At 45.1% G+C, this 24292-nt stretch overlaps 1 protein-coding gene across 2 annotated transcripts; it reads left to right on the top strand.

The window, feature by feature from the left end:
* Positions 1 to 1158: 1158 nt before the first annotated feature.
* Positions 1159 to 23257, top strand: MEDAG (mesenteric estrogen dependent adipogenesis). 2 transcript variants are annotated; one of them, XM_019498290.2, is made up of 6 exons: positions 1159 to 1472; positions 9787 to 9896; positions 13658 to 13770; positions 15102 to 15390; positions 16115 to 16220; positions 22920 to 23257. In XM_019498290.2, the coding sequence occupies exons 1-6, from the start codon at positions 1177 to 1179 to the stop codon at positions 22945 to 22947; spliced, it is 942 nt and encodes a 313-aa protein (XP_019353835.1). In that variant the 5' UTR covers positions 1159 to 1176; the 3' UTR covers positions 22948 to 23257. The 2 variants fall into 2 exon arrangements, with proteins under 2 accessions (XP_019353835.1, XP_019353837.1); XM_019498292.1 differs by lacking the exon at positions 22920 to 23257 and adding an exon at positions 18395 to 19577 and having other exon boundaries at positions 1160 to 1472.
* The last annotated feature ends 1035 nt before the right edge of the window (positions 23258 to 24292 follow it).

Below are 24292 nucleotides of genomic sequence, written 5' to 3'. Positions count from 1 at the left end.
CTTGATAAAAATGAGAGTGAGATTTTTGTTATTAAGAGAAATGCAAAACTCTAGAACTCTTGGTTCAGAGATGATACCTTTTATTAGACCAACTAAGAAATCACAAAAATATTATCTTTTTCTGTAAGCTTTTAGGCGCACACACCCTTCCTCAGGCTCAGGGAAAATTAAAGACAGTAAATAGTCTCCATAGGTAGAAAATAAACGTCATTTTTGCACAAAGGAACATGAAGGTGGAAGTCCGTTACTCTGGGTCCAGGAGTGTCTTTGTGAGTTGCTCTTTGATGTGCAGATAAGACACTCTCCTTCCCTGGGGGTGTCAGATGGCAGACAGGTGGGGAGGTGTAGAAATCTTTCTTGTCGTTCAGCAATGAAGTTTAAATCCAAATTTGGCTAAAATTCGGAGTTTTGTATTTCTCTGTCTCAGACCAAATACATCCCTGAAACATGGAAGACAATTAATTTTAGCTGATTTTGGATTTAAACTTCATTGCTGAACAAGAAAAATGTCTACACCTGAAGACAAGTGCAACTTCCCCTCTTGCAGGCAGTCCACCCCCCAGGTGCACGCCCGGCCGGGGGCTTCAAGGTGGGGTGCCCCGAGATCCTTTCAGGTGTGCCCATGCCACGCTAGCACGGCTGGATGCGGGCGTCACGAGCTCAACCCGGCGTTGTCCCATGGGGATCCTCCCGCAGCGTTCAAAACCATTCCGCCCGGCTGGGGTGTGTCGGAGCGCCTTGTGCCAGAAGAGACGTGCCCCGCTCGTCTGCAGCCACCGCCGGAGTGAAGGGGAAGAGGCGGCCTGTCCCTCCGGAGGGCGAGAAGCAGTGGGCGGGCCAGCTGAGGGGGAGGGGGAGGGGGGCGCGGGTGCTCAAGGGGCAGCGCCGCGGGGAAAGGAGACCCGGGAGGGATGTTGGAGGCGTGGGCGGCACGTGAGGGAAAGGCAGAACTGAGCGGCACGGAGCAGATGCCGGGCGCAGAAGAGTGAGGGCGGAAGAGCTGGTGGAGGGGGGCACTGGAGCGCCGGCGGTGCGGGGAGAGGAGCCGAGGGCGGAGCGCGAAGCCCGAGCTGCAGGGGCAGGGGCAAGGCCGGGGAGGGGTGGCGGGCGGGGCCAGCCGCAGTGCCCGCCCGGGGCGATATAAGTTGGGCGCAGCCCCTGTCCGGCCGAGGCGCTATGGCGGCGTGGAGCGGAGCTGGGGTCGCAGCTGCGGGGGCGCCGGGCCGGCCCAGCCTGAGCTCCATCTCGTCTGGGGAGCTGCGGAGCTTGCGCACGTGCGCCTGCGAGCTGGCCGTGCTGCCGCTGGAGCAGCTGTTGCGCCTGCAGCCCGGCGCCTTCCAGCTGCGCGGCGACCGCCCGGCCGTGCTGAGCCCGCGGCGCCCGCGGCCCGGCGCCGGCTACACCCTCCTGGGCGACGGCGACCTGATGCTGGACGGCCGGCGCCCCTGCCGCCTCGCCCACTACTGCCGCAGGTGCCGCCCCAACCGGCCTGGCCAGGCCCGGCCCTTTGCCGCGGGACGGCGCTCCGCGCTTGCCCGCACGCTTCGGGGGGGCTCGAGTCCGTGCAGAAAGAGTGGAGAGCCTCTGGCCGGGAGGGGCACCCAGCCTCAGTCCTAGGGCTGGAGGGGACCTCATCTAGCCTGAGGCAGGGTCTTCCCTATGCAAGCCATCCTCGAAACCAGGCCAGGGGCCTCCCTGCTGTACTTGTGGCCATTAACCTGGGTAATGGGCAAGCTTTGGCGCTGGCATCCTGATGCCCGGGCATTTCGGAGCTGAGCGCTGCCTTGCCAGCACCTCTGAAAACCGGGCCGCTTCTACTTAGGCACCCAGATTGGGCTCCGGGATCTTGGATGTTGACGTTAGTCCCCGCTCTGCGTTTGCTTTGGAAGTGTATAGCGGGGGCAGGCAACCCCCCCCCCCTCCCCCCCCCCCCGCCCCCGGCATGGGTGCAGAGTGTGGCACGCAAAAGCGTTTTGCTTGGCACATGCATCTCGGGGCAGACAGCAGGGAAGAGGCCAGGGCTGCAGCGCCACCGTAAGGATCGGACCCCTTGTGGCTCCCCCACCATCTGCCCCGGTGTTGAGGTTGTGGGTCTTTTTGGCACTCTGCCCCAAAACTTGCTGACCCCTGGTGTATAGTATAAGCTGCCTGAACACAGGTGGCTGCTTTGGCTTTGCAACTGGGTATTTTGCTTTGTCTTTAACAGTGCTGACAATGGCAAGTGCAGAAGTATCCAGAGAACCCCTTTGTGTGTCTCCTGGTGCCCAGCACACTGGCAGATAGCTGCAAACAAGACCAAACTGAAGGGAGCGAGGGGTTATAAAAACCAGAGCGGATGATAAACTAAGGGAAAAACATAATCGTACAGCTTCCCCTGCAGCTGGTTCCCTCTTGTGGAAATTTAACTGGTGCAGGAGGGGGGGCAGCCAGCATGTTGACTCATGTAAATGTCTATGCAGTTTGTTCTGTTGCTGCCCAACACAGCTTTCCTGGTCTGTCCCACATCCTGGAGTCCATGCGTATTTGAAGAGCAGATTAATTCAGCTCTTGTAGGAAAAGGCAGCTAGCCATTTTTTCCCCTGCATCTCTGAACCTGGCACTAAACCCAGGTGTTTCAGTCTACTTGTGCCAGTTTGGGGTGTCATTTTCTTGTGATGAAGCTATACCAGGAAAGTCATGGTGCAGATGTGGTATACTGTCAAAATTGTTGGGTTGATGAGGTCTTGGGTAATTCTGTGAAATCATCTTTGGTCACAGTGTGCTTTGGGGTCTACTAATGCTTCCATTACACGTTCCTAGTTTCTGAGGTTTATAACTTGACTGTGACAAAATGCTTGAAAAATTTTCCCTGAAATCTTAGTCGTGTATCGTGTTTAGAACTGAGATGGCTTTAAACTAGAATGGCTTGCCAATGCCAATATTTCAAAAACAAACATCTGCTAATACCTGAAACCATCCTGCCAAAATCTTAATAGGTTCCAGTAACTGTCAGCATTGTAATTAATGCTGTGGTGCTCAGTGTTTTTGGCCAGCATGCCGGATGGGCTGTGCCCATGCCATCCTCAGGCTGGATCTAGCTGATGATCCCGGTCTGGCACAGGATAGTTGTGGCAGGGCCCCATCTAGCAGCGTGGAGGGTGGCAGGGGGCATCCTGGCTCCAACCTGGCCTGACCTGGCCCGGCCCAGTGTGGGAAAGTGGTGTGGGCCAGCCTCATGGGAAGAAGAGGGGGGCCTAGCCCCATCCAGCCCAGGGAGAGGGGCATGGCCTGGCCTTATCCAGCCACAGGGGTGCAGGGAGGGGTGTAACCTGGCCCCAACTGGCTACGCAGGGCTTGGGAGTTTAGGAATTTGGCAGTGGGGGAGGGTGGCCATATTTATTGCCACCACTCCCCTACTGCCAAGTTTCCCAATTGGTGGGGAGCCCCACAGGCCAGATACCTATAGCTCTGCAGGCTGCATCTAGCTCACAGGCTGGAGGCTGAGCATCCCTGATCTAGTAGATGGGGAAAGACTTCTTTTCTGTAAAGATTTTTGTCATGTGCATTTTAAATACCCTTATGTAATTAGTCTATTAGTTACATAATCTACCTTTTAAATAAGACCATGATTAAAAATTTTAAATTGGCCTAAGTGACACCCATAAATGGGATTTAGGAGCCTAATTTAGTTTAGCACTCTGGAAATGTTACTACTTCTGCACAGACACATGCAGTCAAACTTGTACCAATGAGTGATATACATCGACCCTTATCAAAATGGAATTGGAGGAGTAGAAGGATTGTGGGTTAAGTTACATGGAGGTCAAGGAGAAAGGGATTTGGTGGTAGGGGTCTGCTACAGACCCCCACACCAAGGGGAAGAACTAGATTTGGGGCTCCTGAGGCAGCTCTCAGAGACCATAAAAACTAGGGAGGCGGTAGTCACGGGGGACCTAAACTACCCAGACATCTGCTGGGAGACGCAGACCGCAAAGTTCTACCGTTCACGCAGGTTCCTATCCTGTGTACAGGACCTCCACCTGACACAGGAGGTACACGGTCCCACTAGGGGGAATGCTTTACTGGACCTGGTATTGGCAACGGGGGATGACATGGTAGGAGACCTACAGATCGGTGGTCACCTGGGGGACAGTGATCACCAAATAATAGAATTCACCGTAAGACGTCGAGTGGGTAAGGTAACTAGTAGGGTGAAATTGTTGGACTTTAGGAAAGCTGACTTCAATGAACTCGGGCGTTTAGTCAAGGACGCACTGCAGAGTAAGAGTTTTAAGAGTTGGGAGCCCAGGAAGGGTGGCTGTGCCTTAAGGAAATGATCCGTTGGGCACAGAGGGAGACGATCCCGATGCGGGGGGAAAAAGGGGGAAGGGGGCCAAGAGGCTTCCTTGGCTGACCAGAGAAATCCAGAGCAGTCTACGGGCTAAAAGGGGGGCATATAAAAAGTGGAAACGGGGAGAGATTACTAAAGAGGAGTATACCTCCTCTGCTCGCGCTTGTAGGGAGGCAGTTAGACAGGCCAAAGCTACCATGGAGCTGAGGATGGCATCCCAAGTTAAGGATAACAAAAAATTGTTTTTTAGATATATAGGGAGTAAAAGGAAGGAATAGGGTGGAATAGGACCTCTACTAAATGGGCATAAGCAATTGGTGATGGATAGGGGGCCTCAACGAGTTCTTTGCCTCAGTGTTCCTAAGCGAGGGGCAAGACAAGGCTCTCTCTGGGATTGTAGAGAGGCAACAGCAGGACGCCAGACTACCAAGGGTAGACCCTGAGATGGTGCAGAGTCACTTGGAAGAACTGGATGCCTTTAAGTCGGCAGGCCCGGATGAGCTCCATCCGAGGGTACTGAAGGCACTGGCTGATGTCATTGTGCAGCCACTGGCAGGAATATTTGAACACTCATGGCGCATGGGCCAGGTCCCGGCGGACTGGAAAAGGGCTAATGTGGTCCCCATTTTCAAGAAAGGGAGGAAGGAGGACCAAAGCAACTATAGGCCAGTCAGTCTCACCTCCATCCTTGGCAAAGTCTTTGAAAAAATTATCAAGGCTCACATTTACGAGAGCCTGGCAGGAAAAAATTATGCTGAGCGGAAACCAGCATGGGTTCGTAGCAGGTAGATCATGCCTGACTAATCTAGTCTTTTTTTATGACCAGGTTACAAAACACCTGGACGCAGGAGTAGGGGTTGACATCGTTTACTTAGACTTCAGGAAGGCCTTCGATACGGTATCTCACCCCATACTGGTGAACAAGTTAAGAGGCTGTGACTTAGATGACTACACAGTCCGGTGGGTGGCGAATTGGCTAGAGGGTCACACCCAGAGAGTCGTAGTGGATGGGTCGGTATCGACCTGGAAGGGTGTGGGCAGTGGGGTCCCACAGGGCTCTGTCCTTAAACTGATAATCTTCAATGTCTTCATCAGTGACTTGGATGAGGGAGTGAAGTGTTCTCTGTCCAAGTTTGCGGATGACACAAAACTGTGGGGAGAGGTGGACACGCCGGAGGGCAGGGAACAACTACAAGCAGACCTGGACAGGTTGGACGTATGGGCAGAAAACAACAGAATGCAATTCAACAAGAAGAAATGCAAAGTGCTGCACCTGGAAAAATGTCCAGCATACCTACTGCCTAGGAAATGACCTGCTTGGAGGCATGGAATCGGAAAGGGATCTTGGAGTCCTAGTGGACTCCAAGATGAACATGAGTTGTCAGTGTGACGAAGTCATCAGAAAAGCTAATGGCACTTTATCATGCATCAGTCTTCGGGTGTAGTGCCCGAAGACTGGAAGAAGGCCAGTGTGGTGCCTATCTTCAAGAAAGGGAGGAAAGTGGATCTGGCTAACTATAGGCCCATTAGCCTGACTTGTATCCTGGGGAAGATCTTAGAAAAGTTTATTAAAGAGGCCATCCTTAATGAACTGGCCGATGCCAACATCCTAAGGGATAGCCAGCACGGGTTTGTTGTGGGTAGGTCTTGCTTGACTAATCTCATTTCCTTCTACGACCAGGTGACCTATCACCTGGACAAGGGAGAAGAGATTGATGTCATATATTTTGACTTCAGAAAAGCCTTTGATCTGGTATCCCATGATCACCTCTTGGAGAAACTGGCCAATTGTCGCCTTGGGTCCTCCATGATCCACTGGCTGGAAAATTGTCTCCGTGGTCGGACCCAGAGGGTAGTAATTGATGGAAGTCGCTCATCATGGTGTCCGGTGACCAGTGGGGTCCCCCAAGGCTCTGTCCTTGGACCCATACTGTTCAACATCTTCATTAATGATGTGGACACTGGAGTCAAAAGCGGCCAAGTTTGCTGATGACACCAAACTTTGGGGAAAAGCATCCACACCAGAAGACAGGCAGGTGATCCAGGCTGACCTGGACAGGCTTAGCAAGTGGGCGGATGAGAATCTGATGGTGTTCAACGCCGATAAATGCAAGTTTCTCCACCTTGGGAAGAAAAACCCGCAGCATCCTTATAGGCTGGGCAATGCTATGTTGGCTAGCACTATGGAAGAAAGAGACTTGGGGGTCATCATTGACCACAAGATGAACATGAGCCTGCAGTGCGATGCTGCGGCTAGTAAAGCAACCAAAACACTGGCTTGCATCCATAGATGCTTCTCAAGCAAATCCCGGGACGTCATTCTCCCCTTGTACTCGGCCTTAGTGAGGCCGCAGTTGGAGTACTGCGTCCAGTTTTGGGCTCCACAATTCAAAAAGGATGTGGAGAAGCTTGAGAGAGTCCAGAGAAGAGCCACGCACATGATCAGAGGTCAGGGAAGCAGACCCTACGATGACAGGCTGAGAGCCCTGGGGCTCTTTAGCCTGGAAAAGCGCAGGCTCAGGGGTGATCTGATGGCCACCTATAAGTCGATCAGGGGTGACCACCAGTATCTGGGGGAACATTTGTTCACCAGAGCGCCCCAAGGGATGACGACTAGGTCGAATGGTCATAAACTACTACAAGACCGTTTCAGGCTGGACATAAGGAAGAATTTCTTTACTGTCCAAGCCCCCAAGGTCTGGAACAGCCTGCCACCGGAGGTGGTTCAAGCGCCTACATTGAACACCTTCAAGAGCAAACTGGATGCTTATCTTGCTGGGATCCTCTGACCCCAGCTGACTTCCTGCCCTTTGGGCAGGGGGCTGGACTCGATGATCTTCCGAGGTCCCTTCCAGCCCTAATGTCTATGAAATCAGCAGATGCATGATGAACAGAACCAAGGAGGCAATACTTCCCCTCTATCAGGTGCTGGTCAGACCGTAGTTGGAATACTGCGCGCAATTTTGGGCGCCACACTTCAAGAGGGATGTGGATAACCTGGAGAGGGTCCAGAGAAGGGCCACACGTATGGTTAAGGGCTTGCAGGCCAAGCCCTATGAGGAGAGACTAGGGTACCTGGACCTCTTTAGCCTCCTCAAGAGAAGGTTGAGAGGCGACCTTGTGGTTGCCTGTAAGTTCATCGTGGGGGCACAGAAGGGAATTGGTGAGGCTTTACTAACCAAGGCGCCCCTGGGGGTTACAAGAAATAATGGCCATAAGCTAACAGAGAGCAGATTTAGACTGGACATTAGGAAGAACTTCTTCACAGTTATAGTGGCCAAGGTCTGGAATGGGCTCCCAAAGGAGGTGGTGCTCTCCCCTACCCTGGGAGTCTTGAAGAGGAGGTTGGATATGCATCTAGCTGGGGTCATCTAAACCCAGCACTCTCCTGCCTATGCAGGGGGTCGGACTCGATGATCTATTGAGGTCCCTTCCGAGCCTAACATCTATGAATCAAAGGTGCATGTAGTTTCTGAAATTTGTCCACACAAAGGCTGCCTTCAGAATAACTAACACTCCTAATTGCAATTTTTTAAAAAATTTAAAATGTATTAATTTTAAATTGGATGTTAACAATTTCACTTTCCATATAAGTCAGCTTTTGATGCTCTTGAAACATCTATTTTATCTGTATTTTGAGGCATGACTTACTCTAGAAGTGCAGCCTTTTGTTTGCCAGCTCTTTAAGTGGTCTTTTTGGCATTTACACACAGTTTGTAATTCTGTTGCCCTCTATTACCTGTGCAGTGTCAACATGTAAATCCCATAAAGATAACTGCATATGCTTAGCAGTGGCTGGACAGGAACATGACTACATATGTAGATCCTGTGTATGCACGTAAGTCCTGAAATTGTAGTGGGACAAATATGTGGGATTTCTCTGTGTAGTTTCAGATTCAAATCCTGCTGTGGGACAAAAGTCTGTGACTAACATGCAGAAGGTGTCACCCTGCCCTACTGTGGAGACCAACTGGTTCAGAGAGGCATGAATGCTAGATAATGCTTAAAGTGTGATGTGGTGGTTGGAGCACTCTGCTGGGAAGCTGGAGAGATGTGGGGTGGAGGGGGTGGCCCTAAAACCTGGGTCTTCTGCTTCCTGAGCAAGTGGCCTAACTACTTAGCTACTAGGGATAAAATGTGAGAAGGTTCTCCTCCTTGCACATCAGTGTTCATGTACACCTGCCCAGCAAGTACAAAGCCTACTGAGTACGTGCAGTAGCTACACAGATGCCTATGCATCTGCACTGCATGGATATAGAATTGCAAGTTTAGCCCAAGTTCCAGAAATGCCACCGATGCAGCTAAGTAAGTGCCATTGAGGCATGTAACTGGTGATGGAATAGAAATCGCCTTTAATGCATATCATGGATGAGTCCTTTTGGTCTGCTTTTTGTGGGTTAGTCTGAAGGCTTAGATCTTTGGGGGGCCCAACTTTTTGGCAGGAGTGCCGCAAATTAGCCCCACACCTTTCCCGAGTGTCATTGCAACTCCTGCCCAATCTGCTGCGCTGCTTTCTGCTCCCTGCTCTATCTGTCACTGGGCTGCCTGTTTAACTTGTGGCACATGTGCTACAGGTTGGCCACTCCTGGTTTAGAGATGGCAGATTACAAAAATAGGCAAATTAGCTTTTTTAGGGCTATAAGTGGAGTGAAATAGGATTAGATTTTGAGGTGCCCAATGGGTGCAATAGGATCTGTTTCCTAGTTTGTGCCTGTATCTTAATAAAACTAACTGACGGGTCATAATTTTGTAGAAGGTTGGGTGAAGTGGATTTTCCAAAACTATAGAATCCCAATTTGTGAAAAGCACTGAATGAATTCCCAGAAAATCAAGAGTTTGGCTTAAAACTTAGTTTAAAATATTAAATGTGGGGTTCTCTGCCAAAATGTTACTTTAAAACAACATTTTTTGAGGACTGATTAGTAATTGTGTCTAGTGCTCAACTATATCTTAGAGCGCTTTTGTTAAAAGGACACTTTGTTGGCTTCCAAGGGGGCATCTCTTTTAGATAGAGACTCCTGCATTGTGTGACTTTAGAAGCAAAGGCATTAAGAAACATATCTAATTCAGTGGTCTTCACAGTAAAAGCATGATAACTTGCAACACTGTAAATTTCAACATAACACTGTACGTCTAAAGTATTGACAACATTTTCGAATTCTGGTAGATAAATTTGGGTGTCTAAATTAAAGTAGCTGGTTTTAGTCAGAGGTCCTCAGCAGGTGCCTTCTGGTTGCCTAACGGTAGTTGCCAAAATGTAAAAATCTTGGCCTAGACTCTAAAGGGTTAATGAAAGAGTTGGAATCCTGTTCAAACCCCATGCTATCTTCATGGTTTTATATGAGGGAAAACTTGAACTTTAGAGATCCTGGGTATTTTTTTTGTAAAACTGTATTTGGTAAATATGCACTATTCAACATAATAGCTATTAATAGAGTTGTAATTTTTTTTAATAGGGATGTAGCGCTCACAAGCCATTGTGATTATAAAGACTACAGAGATACTATTCTAAGCAGGCCACTGGTATTCTTCACAAATGTGAAAATAAAACCGGATTCCCCAAATGGTAAGTATGTTGTTCTTTTTGTTATTTACATTACATTTCCTCAAATAAAAACAAGGGCTAGATAGATCCTTATGTAATTTGGTGCATTGGGTTAATCATTTGGGACCCGCTGATTACTTTGCTCTGTTTTCAGTTCCTTATACTTTTCCTAAACTTCACCTTTAAGCTCAGTGTTTTACACCAGCAGTTTTCAACCTTTCAGCTTCACAAGCTAAATAAGCAGCATGGGGCTGGTCCATGGCTGGATTTCACATGGGGTTGGTGCTATGCTGCCTGGGGAGGTCTCTATGCCACCCTGGTTCTGTACACATAGATAGAGCTCTGTGCTGCCCTGGCCCCACATGCCCAAGGTAGCATGCAGGGCCATGCTCTCTGCCTGCAGGGCTCTCCACAGGTCTGGAAACTTTATGGGTGGGGAGTGGCAATTAATGCTGCCACTGTTCCCACACCACCAGATTTTTCAGACCTGTAGGGAGCTATGTGGGCTGGATAATACAGTTTCACAGGCCAGATCTGGCCCAAGGGTGAACAGCCTTATCTTGCAGACTTTTTTTTCCTGTTTAGTATATTTCTTTTTCTCCCTTTTTAAACTGAAAAGTGGTTCAGCACTTTGAGCTGAAGATACATGAAAAATACAGTTGTGATTTTCCTTTCAATTGATTTCCAACTCACTGGAAGTTAAAATTTGGTGTGAAAAAATCCTCAATGGGGAGCAGTGGCTTTCAGTGCTTGGGTGACAATTGATTTTTATTTAATTTGATTTGAAAATCAGGTACTGCAAATGTTTAGTATATTTTCCATGAGTTATAATACTAGCTTGTAAATTGTGCAGATAGAAAGCTTATACGATGTCATCTTACAAAACAAGCATTCCCTGGGTTTGCAGTGTCTGCAATTGAGGAAGTCTCTATTATGCATATTAGCATGCAGAAGAGCAGTGCCTCCATGGTAATTCCTAGGAAGCTGCATCCATGGAGTATCTACACACACAGTAAATTTTATTGTCAACACTGTTGCAGTTTCACCCTGTTGAAACCTCATAATCCTCAGCAAATATATTTATTTATTTATTTATTTATTTATTTATTTATTTTTCTGATCCTGTTCCAGTTTTCAGATTCATGGCCAAACTTTCAGTTACCTCAGTGAAATAACCTGGGGCAGTGCCTGTGTCCTTAATTCAGCTTCTGAGGCCCTCTCCCGCCAGTCTTCTAAAATGATGGACAAAGCACTTAATTGGTTTCATTATTCTGTATTGTACAATTTAAAACTCTGTTGTCAGGAAACTCTGCAGATGAATCTGAGGATGCTGCAGTACAAAAAGCCAAGCAGTGGGCTTGTCTACACATGCAATTAATGCACAGAAAGCTTACTGCACAGTAAAATACTCTGCAGTAAGCTTTCCCTGAGAGCACTTCTACACGTGCACCTGTTGGGATCAAATTTGCTCCTAACAGGAACAGTTCAGGGCAGGGATACTCCTGCTCTGCTCTCCTACCATGTGGCAGCCAGGGTTAGCTCTAGGCTCCCCAGGGTGTCAGTCCCGGGTTGACAGGGTATCAGGGTCAGGCCTGGGCTCTGGGGGACAAGGAGAGCTGTCTTACCTCTGGGGCAGCTGCCTCCCACTCCATACCCCTGCCCTGGGCAGCTGCCTGCTGCTGGAGCCAGCTCTGATTGCTAAGCTCAGATGGGGACAATGTCCCTTTGCTCCTGCAGCAGGCAGCTCCTGGTCCCAACTCCAAGATTGGCCCATGATTGGAGCCAGCCCCAGCAGCAGGCAGTTGCCTGGGGCAGGGGACAGCTGGGAAGTAGGCAGCTACCCTGGGGAGGGAAAAATTCTCCTACTTCCTGCTGCCTGTGTTATGTAACCATGCACTTCTGCACAGTAAATCTACTATCCGTATTTACAGGTAGTAGAAAACCATGTAGTAAACTAATCTACTGCACAGTAGCTCCTGTGCACGGTTACATAGTGACACTTTACTGCGTAGTAGATTAGTCTACTGCGCAGTAAAGTGTCTTGTGGAGACGCACCCAGTTAATAGGACTTCAAAAGTGGAGAAGTTGAAATGGGATTAGGGAAAAGCCTAGATGAAGGCCAGAGAGGAGTAAAAGATGTACAGATTACCCTTGATTTATGCAGGTTCTTTATATGTGAATTTGCTCTTATTCAGTGAACATATTTAGACCCATAATTCATTATATGTGAGGTAGGTTTGCTTTTATGCCATCAGCATAAATGCCCGCTGCCGCCCCCCCTGCGCCCAAGCAGCTAAGTCTGTGTTTGGGGGGGGGGAAGGGCCATGGCCTCACTCACCCCAGCCCCAGGAGTGGCCGGAGCTAGCTGGGCTGCACCATGCTCTGCCTGTCCCACCGCTCCTGGGCTGCACTGTGCCGTGGGATGCAGTGCTCACCCCAGCCCCGGCTGCAGCAGCCCTGGGAGCAGCTGACACCAGCTGCCTACACTGGGCATAGTGCAGCCCAGGAGTAGAGGTGAGTTGGGGACAGGCAGAGCACGGTGCAGCCCAGCAGGCTGCTGTTGCCAGCAGCTCCTGGGGCCACTGCAGCCAGGGCTGGGGTGAGTGCCACTCTCTTCCCTCTGCTTTGCTTCCTCATGCAGCCCTTGGAGCAGCAGCATGCACCGCGCGCGCGCACCGCGCCCCCCCCCCCCCTCCCCCGCTAGTTCCAGCTTCATTCCCTCCCTCACCACCATGGGAACCTATCCACATTTGTAACTATGTAAGCGGGTTCGCTTTATGCAAATTTGATTTTTGTGCTGTTCTCCGGGAACGCATGTACAGCATAAATCAAGGGAAACCTGTAAACCCAAGGTTGCTAAGGAGAAACTCAACAGAGAGATTTTATAGAGTGACATGAGAAGATGCTGTCTCTTTCACCCCAGCTCTACTTCTAGTAGGAAGTCATGGATAGCTGTATATAGCTGGAGATCCATTGCTCTATAAGCCATCCTTCCCCAGAAAATCTACAGAATATCCAATAGGACTGAAGTGCCAACAGTTTCAGTTTTAATATTTGGATAATCTGTTACATAGGAGCAGTTCACTGGCCACATCTACATGAGTGGCAGACTGCACAATTGTTACTGCATAGTCATTTTAGTTCTTGCTTATGCAAGTACTAAATGACTGTGCAGTAACTGACGTGACTGCAATACTTTTGCCACACAGTGTGGTTTTGTTTGTTTGTTTGTTTGTTTTTTCCTGATGCTGCTGTTCAGTAGCAACGAACTACTGCCTAAGTAGCTCACTGCTACTATGCAGTATCGTCGCCACACAGTTAATGCCCAGCAGTGCAGCTGCATGGTAGCAACGAGCCATGACACAGTAGCTCATTGCTACTGTGCCATGGCATCTTGTGTAGACACACCCACTGAGTAGTACAAAACCAATACTGCTTTCATACATATATTTTTCTCTTTTAAGAGAGATCAAATATACAAATATTGGCACCCAAATGACAGACTTCCACAAAGAGCTAAAAAAATTCTTTGTTAGGTCCATGTAGCTCTTTAGGTTTTTCAGGTTACTAAGGCTTGCTACTAGAAGGAGATGTTATCATGCCATCTGTCTTGTAGTTTTTATATGTATTAAGAGCTATATGGGAATTCTTGAACATGGATTATTAGAACTACAGCTGGCTTTTTATGAAAATACAACTCATGGTATAAAGGTTTCAGTGTATGTTGCTGAATATTGCTTAGGTCATGTATAGAAATTAGTAGCATTTTAACTCGCTTTCAGAAAAAACATATGCCTTTCTTGTGAACACTCGACATCCCAAGATAAGAAGACAGATAGAGCATGGTATGGACAACATAATATCCTCAGTGTTTGGAGAAAGTTATAAACTTCGGGTAAGTCATGAATGCTTTGTTATAAGATATTCAAGGCTATCAGTTCTGAATAAAAGCATTCCATCTTTATTTTATGTGAGCTACAAAAAGAAGTGCGTTCTAAGATTTGCAAGTGAGCCATGTTTGTTATCTCCAGAGATTTTTTCAAGTAAAATAACCAAGAACAAATAGCTTTGATTCACAGTTGGATATAGTTTATTCACTTCAGATATAAACAACACAACATAAATTTAAGAAAATGATATTAATTCAAAGTTTAAAGCACCTCCTTAGCAGTGAACCGATGCTGTTTAGCTTCCAAGACTGCAGTTCAGTCCTATACCAAAATTTAGTAAGTAAAGAGCAAAATTCTGCCTCCATTCAAGTGTAATCCATTTAAGCTTACTCAAGCTTAAATATAAAGCATTCCTCTGTCATAAAGCATATATTTCATTCTGTGAGAATACTCAAAAGGGGAACAAACAAGTACTGAGAATGAAGCAAATCTATAAAACAGAGTGAATCATTACAATATCATTTTGTAATGTTTTGCATAAACATTTTTCCTTTTATTGCATAAAAGGAAAAATGATAAACATTTGCTAGCTTGTTGTCTTCTTTAACTTTAAATATTAGCCAGCCTAAGAAAAAGGGGCTTTAAATGCGGATTTAATCTAAGTTAAATGAGTCTGCAGTCTTCATAAGTGGGAGCATATCTGTTGCATGAACAAGAACCAATCCTTAAACTTAATTCCATACTTCAGATTCTGCAGTTCCCAGAAGGAAGATGATAATGATAATAAAATAATATACCCTGTAATCATAGAAATTCAACCTACAGTAGCCTTTCTTCTTGCTGTTAAGACGGAACTCCTGTGTCCACTTTGACTGCGTCCACATGAGCACATTTGTTTGTTTCCCTGAAGAGAAGAAGCTGTGGTACACATTTTGCCACTGCTTCTTGTCCCTGGGAAACACCCATGCCACCTGCCCTTTGGTGTGCAGCAGGTTACCCCAGTTACCCTGCCACAGATGGGTCTGTGGTGCCACATACCACACGACTGTCTGGATGCAGCCCTAGATTTTCCTTGAAAGCCTCACTAAACAGGTGCATTGCTCCAGCTTCTGCTGCTTTGAGATGAGCTCTCTTCTGCCACAAGGTTTCGAATATAAGCAAGATGCATGGTATTGGGGAAGTGGAATTATACATGGAATCTCTCTGTGCAGTTTCAGATTCAGATCCTGCTGTGGGTAAAGCTTTCAAATAAAGGTACAACTACAGTATAAACTCTAAATTTATGAGGGCAGAGTTTATGAATTAGACATTTAACTATATATTTTGTCTTTTAAAGTTTGATTTCCAGGAGGTTGTCAAGAGCTTTTTTCCTCCAGGAAGCCACTTAGTTAATGGAGATGCCTTGAGCTTTTCCTTTGAGTTCAAATCGGATGCCCTGTTCGATTTCTTTTATTGGTTTGGAATCAGCAAAAGCACTGTTGCAGTGAATGGGAAAATTCTGAATTTGTCCAGCACCAACCCAGAAAAGAAGGAAATAATCACAATGTTTCTTGAAAAAATGAGTGAGCCACATGCCCGCTTGAGCAACAGCTTTTCAGACAGAAAATTTAGTGTTACCTCAAGAGGTATGTTACAAAACAACACAGCACTTAGTTTTGTACAGTAGAAGTAAATCTTGTTATCTGAACTCTGATTTCCTAAAGTTATGATTATACAACTTTCAGAAAATTGGGATTTCTGAAATTCTTTTCTTTTAAAGAGAAGTTCTGATAGCTTTTAAATCATTCAGTACCTTCAGTTAAAACCTAAGCTATGCAATCAATGTCAAATGAATTAAAATTAACACATCTTTGCGATTTTTGCAGAGGATGATTTTGTTACAGTATACAATACTTTGGCTTTAAGAAGCTCAAATTCTGCATAAAATTTACTCTAACACTTGTTCTTTTTTATTCTCTGCCTTTTATTATTAAATTTGTGTTTTGCGTTGCAACCAAAATGAGACTGGAAGTTCTTTAGAGGCAGAGATAATCATGTTAGGATTTATTTGGCTGTAAAGTAATTCACACATAATTGGTTACTTTAATAACTATGCCACATCACCGATTCCATTTAGCTTCTAAAAGGTATTTCCCTTTTTAAAAGACAGTTTGTCAATGTGTTAACATCATGAAATACAAAAAATCTAGTATCTTCTTTCTCATACTTGAGTTACCCGAGTACACAAATTCATTGCTCTTTAGACTTTTAACTTAGCTACTTCTTGCTCATGGTTTGGTAATGTACATTACTGTTGTGTTCAGTTCCTTGCAAGCCTGTTGTAATTCTGCTCTTTTAAATATTTTTCAGGTTCAATAGATGATGTTTTTAACTGCAGTCTGACACCACAACAATCTTTAACAGAGCCCCCTATGACTGTCTGGTCAACAGCAGCAGTTCAAGAATTAGAAGAAAGGTCAGCAAAAATAGTGAGATTTGTATAAACATCAAAACCTTTTCAGCTGAAAAATCACATGCACAGCAGCAGTGCATTGATGGGAGAGGAACTTCCTGAGATGAGAGGAATGGTGCAAGGGGAAGATTTTTCTTTTTCTATTTTTTTTTTCTCCTCAGATGTGAAAAAGTGGGGACTCTATTCAGTTCTTTATTCTTTCTTTCCACCATCCTCCTTTTGAGATTTTTTGAGGTGGACATCTCAATAGGAAGCAGAGTTATCAGTGAGGTAGCATATGGCTTCTCTTTTCCTCATCCCACAATACCACGTCTGTTTCCTAAACACTACAAACCATTCCTTTTTTGAACACAGAATTCTCCTGTGACAGTTGCTCCACTTTATTTTCTTAATCCCAGATGGAGAGATGATTAGCACAGATCTCATGAGGATTTAGCAGCATAAAACTGGGATTCAAATTTTGGGGCAGGGAATTGTCTAGAGTATTCCAACAAATAGACCCAAGTTAGGCCCTATCTTTGCTGGCTGTGTGTGTGTTTCAGCAATTTTTGCTGCAGCTTTTGAACTATTTTACAGCAAATTGTGAACTATGAGCAAACTGTATTAAGCACACATTTTAAAATTAAAAACCTATGAATTGGATCCCTTTCCACAGAAACTAGACTAAGTTATAAATTAGTTGCGATCTTTTTTTTTTGATCTATGCTTGAATGTGGTTTTTTTTTTTTGTTGTTTTTGTTTTTTCTTGCATAAAACAGCATATTTATGCCAGTGGGAAATGGGGGAATAAGAAGGCTGCTCATGACCTAGTAGCTGGGAATTGTGTTCACAGTAAACTCCCCCCCCCCCGTTCAGTGTGTGTGAGTGGATGAAATGCGGGCCCTAAATTGAAGCGGTGGGTTTTAAAAAAACACTGCTACAAATTAGAGCTGATTTAAACCCCCATGTCATGCACACACCCTGCTGACTTACCTTCCTCTCTGGCGGAGAGGGGAGGGCGAACTGCTGGTGAGTGGAGCGGTACCCGTGCTGTGGAGGGGGCTGGTGTTTCCCTCTATAGCAGCGGCAGCCCCCCCCCCCCCCCCCCCCCCCCCCGCAGGTGGCACCCAGCTTAGGCTGTTCCAGGGGGCACTGTAGCCGCAGAAGGAAGCACTGGGCTCCCGTGCAGTTTAGGCAAGCAGGTAGGCAGGCTCCGGAGTTGGGGGGGGGGGGGGAAATCGAGCTCACCACTTCTTGGGTGGAGCCTGCTTTCCTGGGCTGCTGTCAGGCTGCCTACATGGGCTTCCTGCAGGGCTGCATGGAGCCTGGTGCTTCACTTCACAGCTGTAGGGGCAGCAAACTAGAACTCCTTGAAGGAGTTCTAGTTTGCTGTGCCCCAACTCATTTAAGGCTCATTACGCAGCTGTATTTCCTACAGCAGCTGGAATCAATACGCCACTGAGGTGTGCAAAAACCAACACCATTAAAGCGGTGCCCGCTTGAAAGTGACATGTCCCTCGTTTTGTCTACACATGGTCTATGATCCAATTCTTGGTCTAAGGAAGATTCCCACCCTCTCCCCCACTCCCACCTAGGGAGGAAAAAAAAAAAAGAGTCTTGTGGTTAAGACTAGGGACTAAGAATCCTAGCCATTCCACATGCTTCCATAAGATATTGATCCAAGTAATTTCACCTCCTTATGCCTTCATTTATGAAACTATAACATTGGAATGATATTTAATCTACCTCACGGGAGCATTGTGAGGCTTTGTCCATTAATGTTTGTAAAGCACTTTTGGAGTTTCGTAAAAGAGGTGCTAAATAAATGCAGTGTTACTGTACTTTTTTTTAACTTGGGTTCATGCCAATAACCAGATTGGAGGTAGTTGCAGTCTTCAACTACAAGTTATTCATGCTGATACAGTCGGCTAGTTTGCAACAACTTTGAACTTCATCACTGTTACTTACATCATTAATAAAACACTTTGTGGTTTATTTGCCACTTATTCGTTACAGTATTCCATGACAAGAATATATTTTAAACAAAAGACCAGTCAATATAATATTTTTTCCAAAGGAGGTTGTAATACAAAATGGGACTGCACATTCACTTTAGCTTTTAATAGGCTGAGATTTTTAGCTGTAATTTTTTTGTTTGATTTTGTTTTGAGCGCTAATCTAACTTTCTTTTCTAGTAGCTTTTAAAGTGTTAAATCAGTCTTGAGGATTCTTCTTCACAACTTTTAACCCAGCTATTGTTGTTAATGCTATTTGAGCCACATCTTCTTCATTGAATGACTGATCAGTAAGAACTGGTTGAGTTGCTGAGAGAGAGTACATCTTGCACCTGTGTCTAGCAACGCTGACATTCTTGATGATTTGGCAGGAAATCTAAAATGTTAAAATAATCTATAGACCAAGGGGCATATAGAGATTGTAAGTACTGTGGTCATTTAAGAATTATAGTAATGATAAAAATAAACTCCATGGCAGAGATCCATAAGGTAACTTTTCAGGAAACTTTTTGGAGGAGAACTCTGTCAATAGCAATCATCCAGCCTATATTTTGCATAATGTATATTTACTTTGGAAAAAATGGGACTTTGAAAACCTTTTGTGTGTTTGTTATGCATTTACATGAAAACAGCAGTTTGCCACAGTTACTTTTCTTAACTTTTTTTATACAAATAGTATTTTGAGTACAGCTGACTCTTAAAATACCACGTTATGTAATAATGCACTGGTGCTGTTGAAGTTCTAAAGTATTTTACTATTTCTGATTTTATGTAAGTATAATATACCCATATACATAAAATAATTTGACATTCTTATCTGTTGAGGACTGTGCATATTTTCTGAAAATATCTTAAACTTGCACATTCAGAAAACATAGTCTTATATGCTGGGTGTGAAATAACACTTAATACTGAATTTATACACTAGTGGAATCTCCCTAGAGAGACTAGCCATCTTTCCTTGTAAATGAATTTTAGACGTACTTTCCCAGCGCTACGTTTTATAGGACCAAACAAATTGTATGTAAATATTTTTTACTTCTGTTTTAAGGACCTTGCACATTAAAACATAAAAGAAATTTTTTTCATTTGCAGGCAAATATTGTAACACCTATTTTACCTTTTCCATATTTTCATCTTTTAAAAAAGGCAGCAAACCTCAAAGATTTTTCTACTGAAGTTAAAAAGAGTAGGATCATACACATCACAAGTACACCTAATGTTAAAAAGTAATTGATAAAAAGACTTTTTCTGAAAAGCTTCGGAGAATAACTGATTTTTCTTTCTGTTTGTATAGATATGATACACACCTCTTTTGTACATTTGTCTTTTATGAATCATTAAAAGGAAAACTTTTAGAAACTGATATTTGCAACTTTTTATTTGATTTGATATCCAGAAGATAACCACTGTCCAGCATTGCTAAAGCATTTGTGAATGGTAGGGAACAATAATATTGAGTTCCAATGGATGAGCAGGGAGTACAGTTGTTCATTGTCAGTTGGCTAAAGGACTCTAGTTCAGCTGGCAGCAAGGAGGAGGAACTACCACCATATGCACTTCTGACTCCTAAACTGTGATAGATGGTCTAAAATTAGAAGTAACAAAATGATAATTGCTAGAAAGAGGACAAGATTACTAATATTTAGAACTGTCCAGAAAGATAACATTTAAAAAAAAGACTTTTGGACTAGAAAAAATCTTCCTTTTGACATATTAATAAAAAAAATCCAGTCATGCATCATCCAATTAATTTTTTTAAATGCTTGATAAACTCTGCAACAAAACTTTATCCAAAAACCTGCACTAAATCTTGTCTATCCCCAGTTGGTCTTACTACAAAATAAAACTTCCGTGTTCACTATACAACACAAACAGGCCACTTGCATTTTGAGTTGCCCCTTCAAGTGTGTCTTAAGAAGTTTGGTTTTTTTTTACCTTCAGTTCAAGTAGAAAGAAACCGATGCAGAAGTTTTGAATATGCTCAAACGAAAAGGAAGATGATCACATGCCGTTCCGATCTATGCAATCTATTTGAACTTGTGTTTCTCACAAAAAGGGCATACTGCACTTGTTATTGAAGAAACGGTGGTTAGCAAGAATGTTATTGAACTATGTGACTGAAACTGAAGAGTTACTTTCTGTTTTCTCATCTAGTCTCTTGGGGCAATGAAATGTGAAGTAAAATCCTTAAGAGAATACCTTTTAATGGCCACATCTCCCACACAGCTGAAGTATTAAAGATTACCAAGTTGATGGTCATTAGTAGAAAATAAGAGCATACAGGACACTTGCTCCATTCCCAGTAGCTGCAGCTGCAAGCAGTTATTTTGGTGACCACTATTTTTCTCATGGTGAAATTATTTTAATATCAAAAGTCAAATCAGAATGTTATTTAGGTGGTATCAACTTGCAGCCTGTACCTGAAAATGGAGATGAAGAGAAACCATACGTTTATAACATAAGAGCCTGATGCAAAATCTGTTGGAAGCAACCTTGCTAGTGATTAAAATATTGTGTGTGTCAAAATAAGTATCCAACATAGCTTTGGACATGAGAACATGACAAAAGAAAAGAGGGTTGATATTTATTTCCATGGATAGTGTCATCTCTTTTAATACCTCCAGGAGGAAAATGCACAATATACTGTGAAAACAGCTTGTATGAATGGCAGCATTCTGTAAGCTCACATTAGCTTTAAATTAATTAGCTCAGGTCCTAATAGCTAGGGGCCTACTTAATTGCAGTTTTGCAGATCTTGTAGAAACCGCAAAATCAACAACAAAAAAACGTAATAAAAATAAAAGACTGGCCCTCCGCTGAGAGCCAGCGGTCCATGCTGCTGCAAGGGGAAGGCACTACCTGGTGGAGTGGCACAAAGAGCAGCAGACATGATGTCATCTGCTCTCTTTTCCTTCATCTTCCCTGCACTGGGGCCTCTCCACCAATCAATGCTGAGGGGTATATAAGCATATATTTTAACCATATATTTTGGTTAAAAATGATGAGTAATAGCATCTTGTTATTCGGTTAGATTAGACACTTTAGATTCCTAAACCTCACAGGGTCCCTTTTATGTAACGCATTTGTCTGGGTTGGTGCTGTTTGTCCCATTCATGCATTTCACTCAGGCGAGACAAGGATGATCGCTTAGTTTTACTAAAGATCCATTTCCCGTTCTGGTTCTCCCTATATTGAGTCAATGCTGGGGGTTGCAAACAGCTCGGTTAAAAAAAAAGCAGTGTTCAATGAAATGAAAGCATTCCTATTAATAGCAGACTTTGCAAGCTATTATTTCCCACACATTTGGGATCTAACCTCCTTGCTAATTTCCTTTCCTTTCAACTTGGCAGTGAGGTCATTCATTTAAAGCAGGCCTGTAGCCAGATTGAAATGGAGACAGCAACAGGCACACAGAGGAACCAAGGTGCCTCCTTGTTCAGTGCGGCGATAAAAGATTGCACAGAATCTTTTTGCACCACATTTGAGCTTTAAAGGAAGCTTGAAAAGAAGAATATATTCTTCCCATGCCCTTTGAACACCCTAACAGTCTTTTGATGTCGGTTCTTTCTTGATTTCCGCACACGTTAACGAAGGGGCGGTGAGCATGCAGCATTTGTGACTTTCAGCTCAAGTGCCCCAGTGCTCTCGAGATGTAAATTCTTCCCATGATGGTGAATCAAGCTTGGGCCCTGACGCAGGATGGGGAGGTGATGAGTGAGAAGGTGGCTCAGAGCCTAACTTGGACCTGAAGGAATTTGTGGGGCAAACTCATTAGGGGAGATCAGCAGCAAATAGGAAGGGCCCTATTCCCCCCAGCAGCACCTGGGGTGACGAGGAACAGTGGCCAGAAGCTGCTGGAGAATAGGTTCAGGTTAGAGATTAGGAGGCACTATTTCACTGTTAGGGCAGCTAGGATCTGGAATCAACTTCCCAGGGAAGTGGTCCTCACTCCTACCTTGGGTAAATTCAAAAAGAGGTTGGATGAATACCTGTCTGGGGTCATGTGATCCCAGCATGTGCTCCGGCCAGTGGCAGGGGGTCAGACTAGATGATCTATTTAGGTCCCTTCTGACCCCTAACTACTATGAAACAAAGGACAGCCATCAGTCAAGATGGTGGCCTCTCTTTCACCGAGGGCCTTTCAGTCAATCAGCTCCAAGGGGCAGAGCCTCTCCACCAATCACTGCCGAGGGGCAGGGCTATTACAAATGCCCACAAAATCATCTGTGCTCGCCATGAGCGGGCTCTGAAAAACCCTTTGTTTTGCTGCAATTTAAGTAGGGCCCTACTAATAGCAATGTAGCTACTGTAGCACAGAGGGCAAAACTTGTCTGAAAAGCTATGTTCAAGTAGCTAGTAGCACCTTGCTACTGCACTATGCTAGTAGTACTTGAGCTAGCTACATCAGAACTATACTGCGATATTCTATATTAATCACACTCATAAATGCTATAGCATTTTTGAAATTTTAGGATCTGTAGGAAAATGCTGCAACAGAAAAAATACCAAATAGTTTAGAAAAATGAAGCAAAAGAATAAAAAGGAATTTTATTTACACAAGCTTTGGTTTATTTTCAGATGTCAAAAATAAAGATACAGTCCTTTTGTTTTGGAGGATCTGATTATTTGGAACTCATTTTACACAGTTAAGTGCAAAACCATTCAGATTGTTCTGTAATAAGATATAATTTTCTATTTCACACAGATTTGATACATTAGGAATGTTGCAGTAAAAGAATCTCGGCTGATACGAGCACAGTGAAATGGCACATTTTGAATACTGATCAGCAGAGGTCCATTTGGACAACAGTTTCTACTGTCTTTCCCACACTGCATTGCCTCAGATAGTGACTATTATCTAACGCTAGTATATATTTGTTGTGACTAGTGCATCTGGTGCGGGAGTGGGCAATTATTTTGGCTGGAGGACCGCTTACGTTTTGGTGAGCTGTCAAGGGCCGAAGGGTAGCCTTGACCCCTGCTTGCCATCTTGGGGACCAGAAGTCCCATACTAAAAAAAATCGAACTTCTACTATAACTTATTTTAATGTTATTAAAAATATTTTTGTCCAGATTTATGTGTGTTTGTGTAGTGTATGTAGGGGGCAAGTGCATAATAGCTCAAACTACAGTCTTACTCCTGTATGTAGGGGCGTGTGGTTGGGGAGTGGGTGTATGTATGTGGTGGGGTGTGGGTGTGTCTGGGGATATGGCGGGGGTGGGAGGGTATGGGGGTGTGTGGGGGGGGGTGGTCCTTGGAGTCCCTGGAGTATGCGAGTCCCTGGATCTGCACGTTGTGGCAGAGAGGGGCGCAGCTTCCTGTGCTCCAACCCCAGTCCCTGGCGGCAGGTGGCAGCAGTGCTTGGGACCAGCACCACCTTCCCAGTAGTGGACCTGTTCAAGTCCCTGGCCACACGTGGTGGCAGGGTGCAGAGCCAGCCCAGACTGGCCCCATAGCTGCAGCTCCCACACCCCCACCCCAGTCCCTGGCCACGTGATGGCAGCATGCAGGGCCAGCCTGAACTAGCCCCTAAGTGTATGGCTCCCTGTGCTCCTGCCCCTTTCCCCAACAGGAGGCCCTGGCCCTGGTCCTGGCCCAGTGGGGCCCTCACCTGAATTCCCTGGGCCAGGGCTTACAGAATGCTTATGGAGGAGCCCTGTGAGCCAGATAGAATTGCCTAGCGGGCTGGATGAGGCCCGCAGGCCATATTTTGCCCAGCCCTGATCTAGTGACTTAGATACTTCTGGTATAGTGAAGTAGATACTTCTGGTGATTAAACCTAGTGCTGTTTTATGATTCAAAGAACAAAAATGTCTACTAGAAGCAAAATGGTAACACAAACTTCAAATGATTAACTGCACAATCTTCTTTCCAATAGAGTAACGCATGAGGGATTTTCTTTACAGGAAAACACTAGGACATCCTTGGGACCTTGGAAGTCTATGCCATGCTCAAGAGTTAGTTGTAAACTGCAGCGGTGGCAGATGATGGAAAAAGGAGCAACACCCTCAAGTTGCAGCACAGGAAGTTGAGGTTGGATATCAGGAAAAAGTTTCTCACTAGGAGGGTGGTGAAGC

The sequence above is a fragment of the Alligator mississippiensis genome, chromosome 1 (genome assembly GCF_030867095.1).
Source record: "Alligator mississippiensis isolate rAllMis1 chromosome 1, rAllMis1, whole genome shotgun sequence".
Taxonomy (NCBI): Eukaryota; Metazoa; Chordata; order Crocodylia; family Alligatoridae; genus Alligator; species Alligator mississippiensis.
The sequence above is the reverse complement of the archived record's forward strand: the minus strand, read 5'-3'. Positions and strand labels throughout refer to the sequence as shown.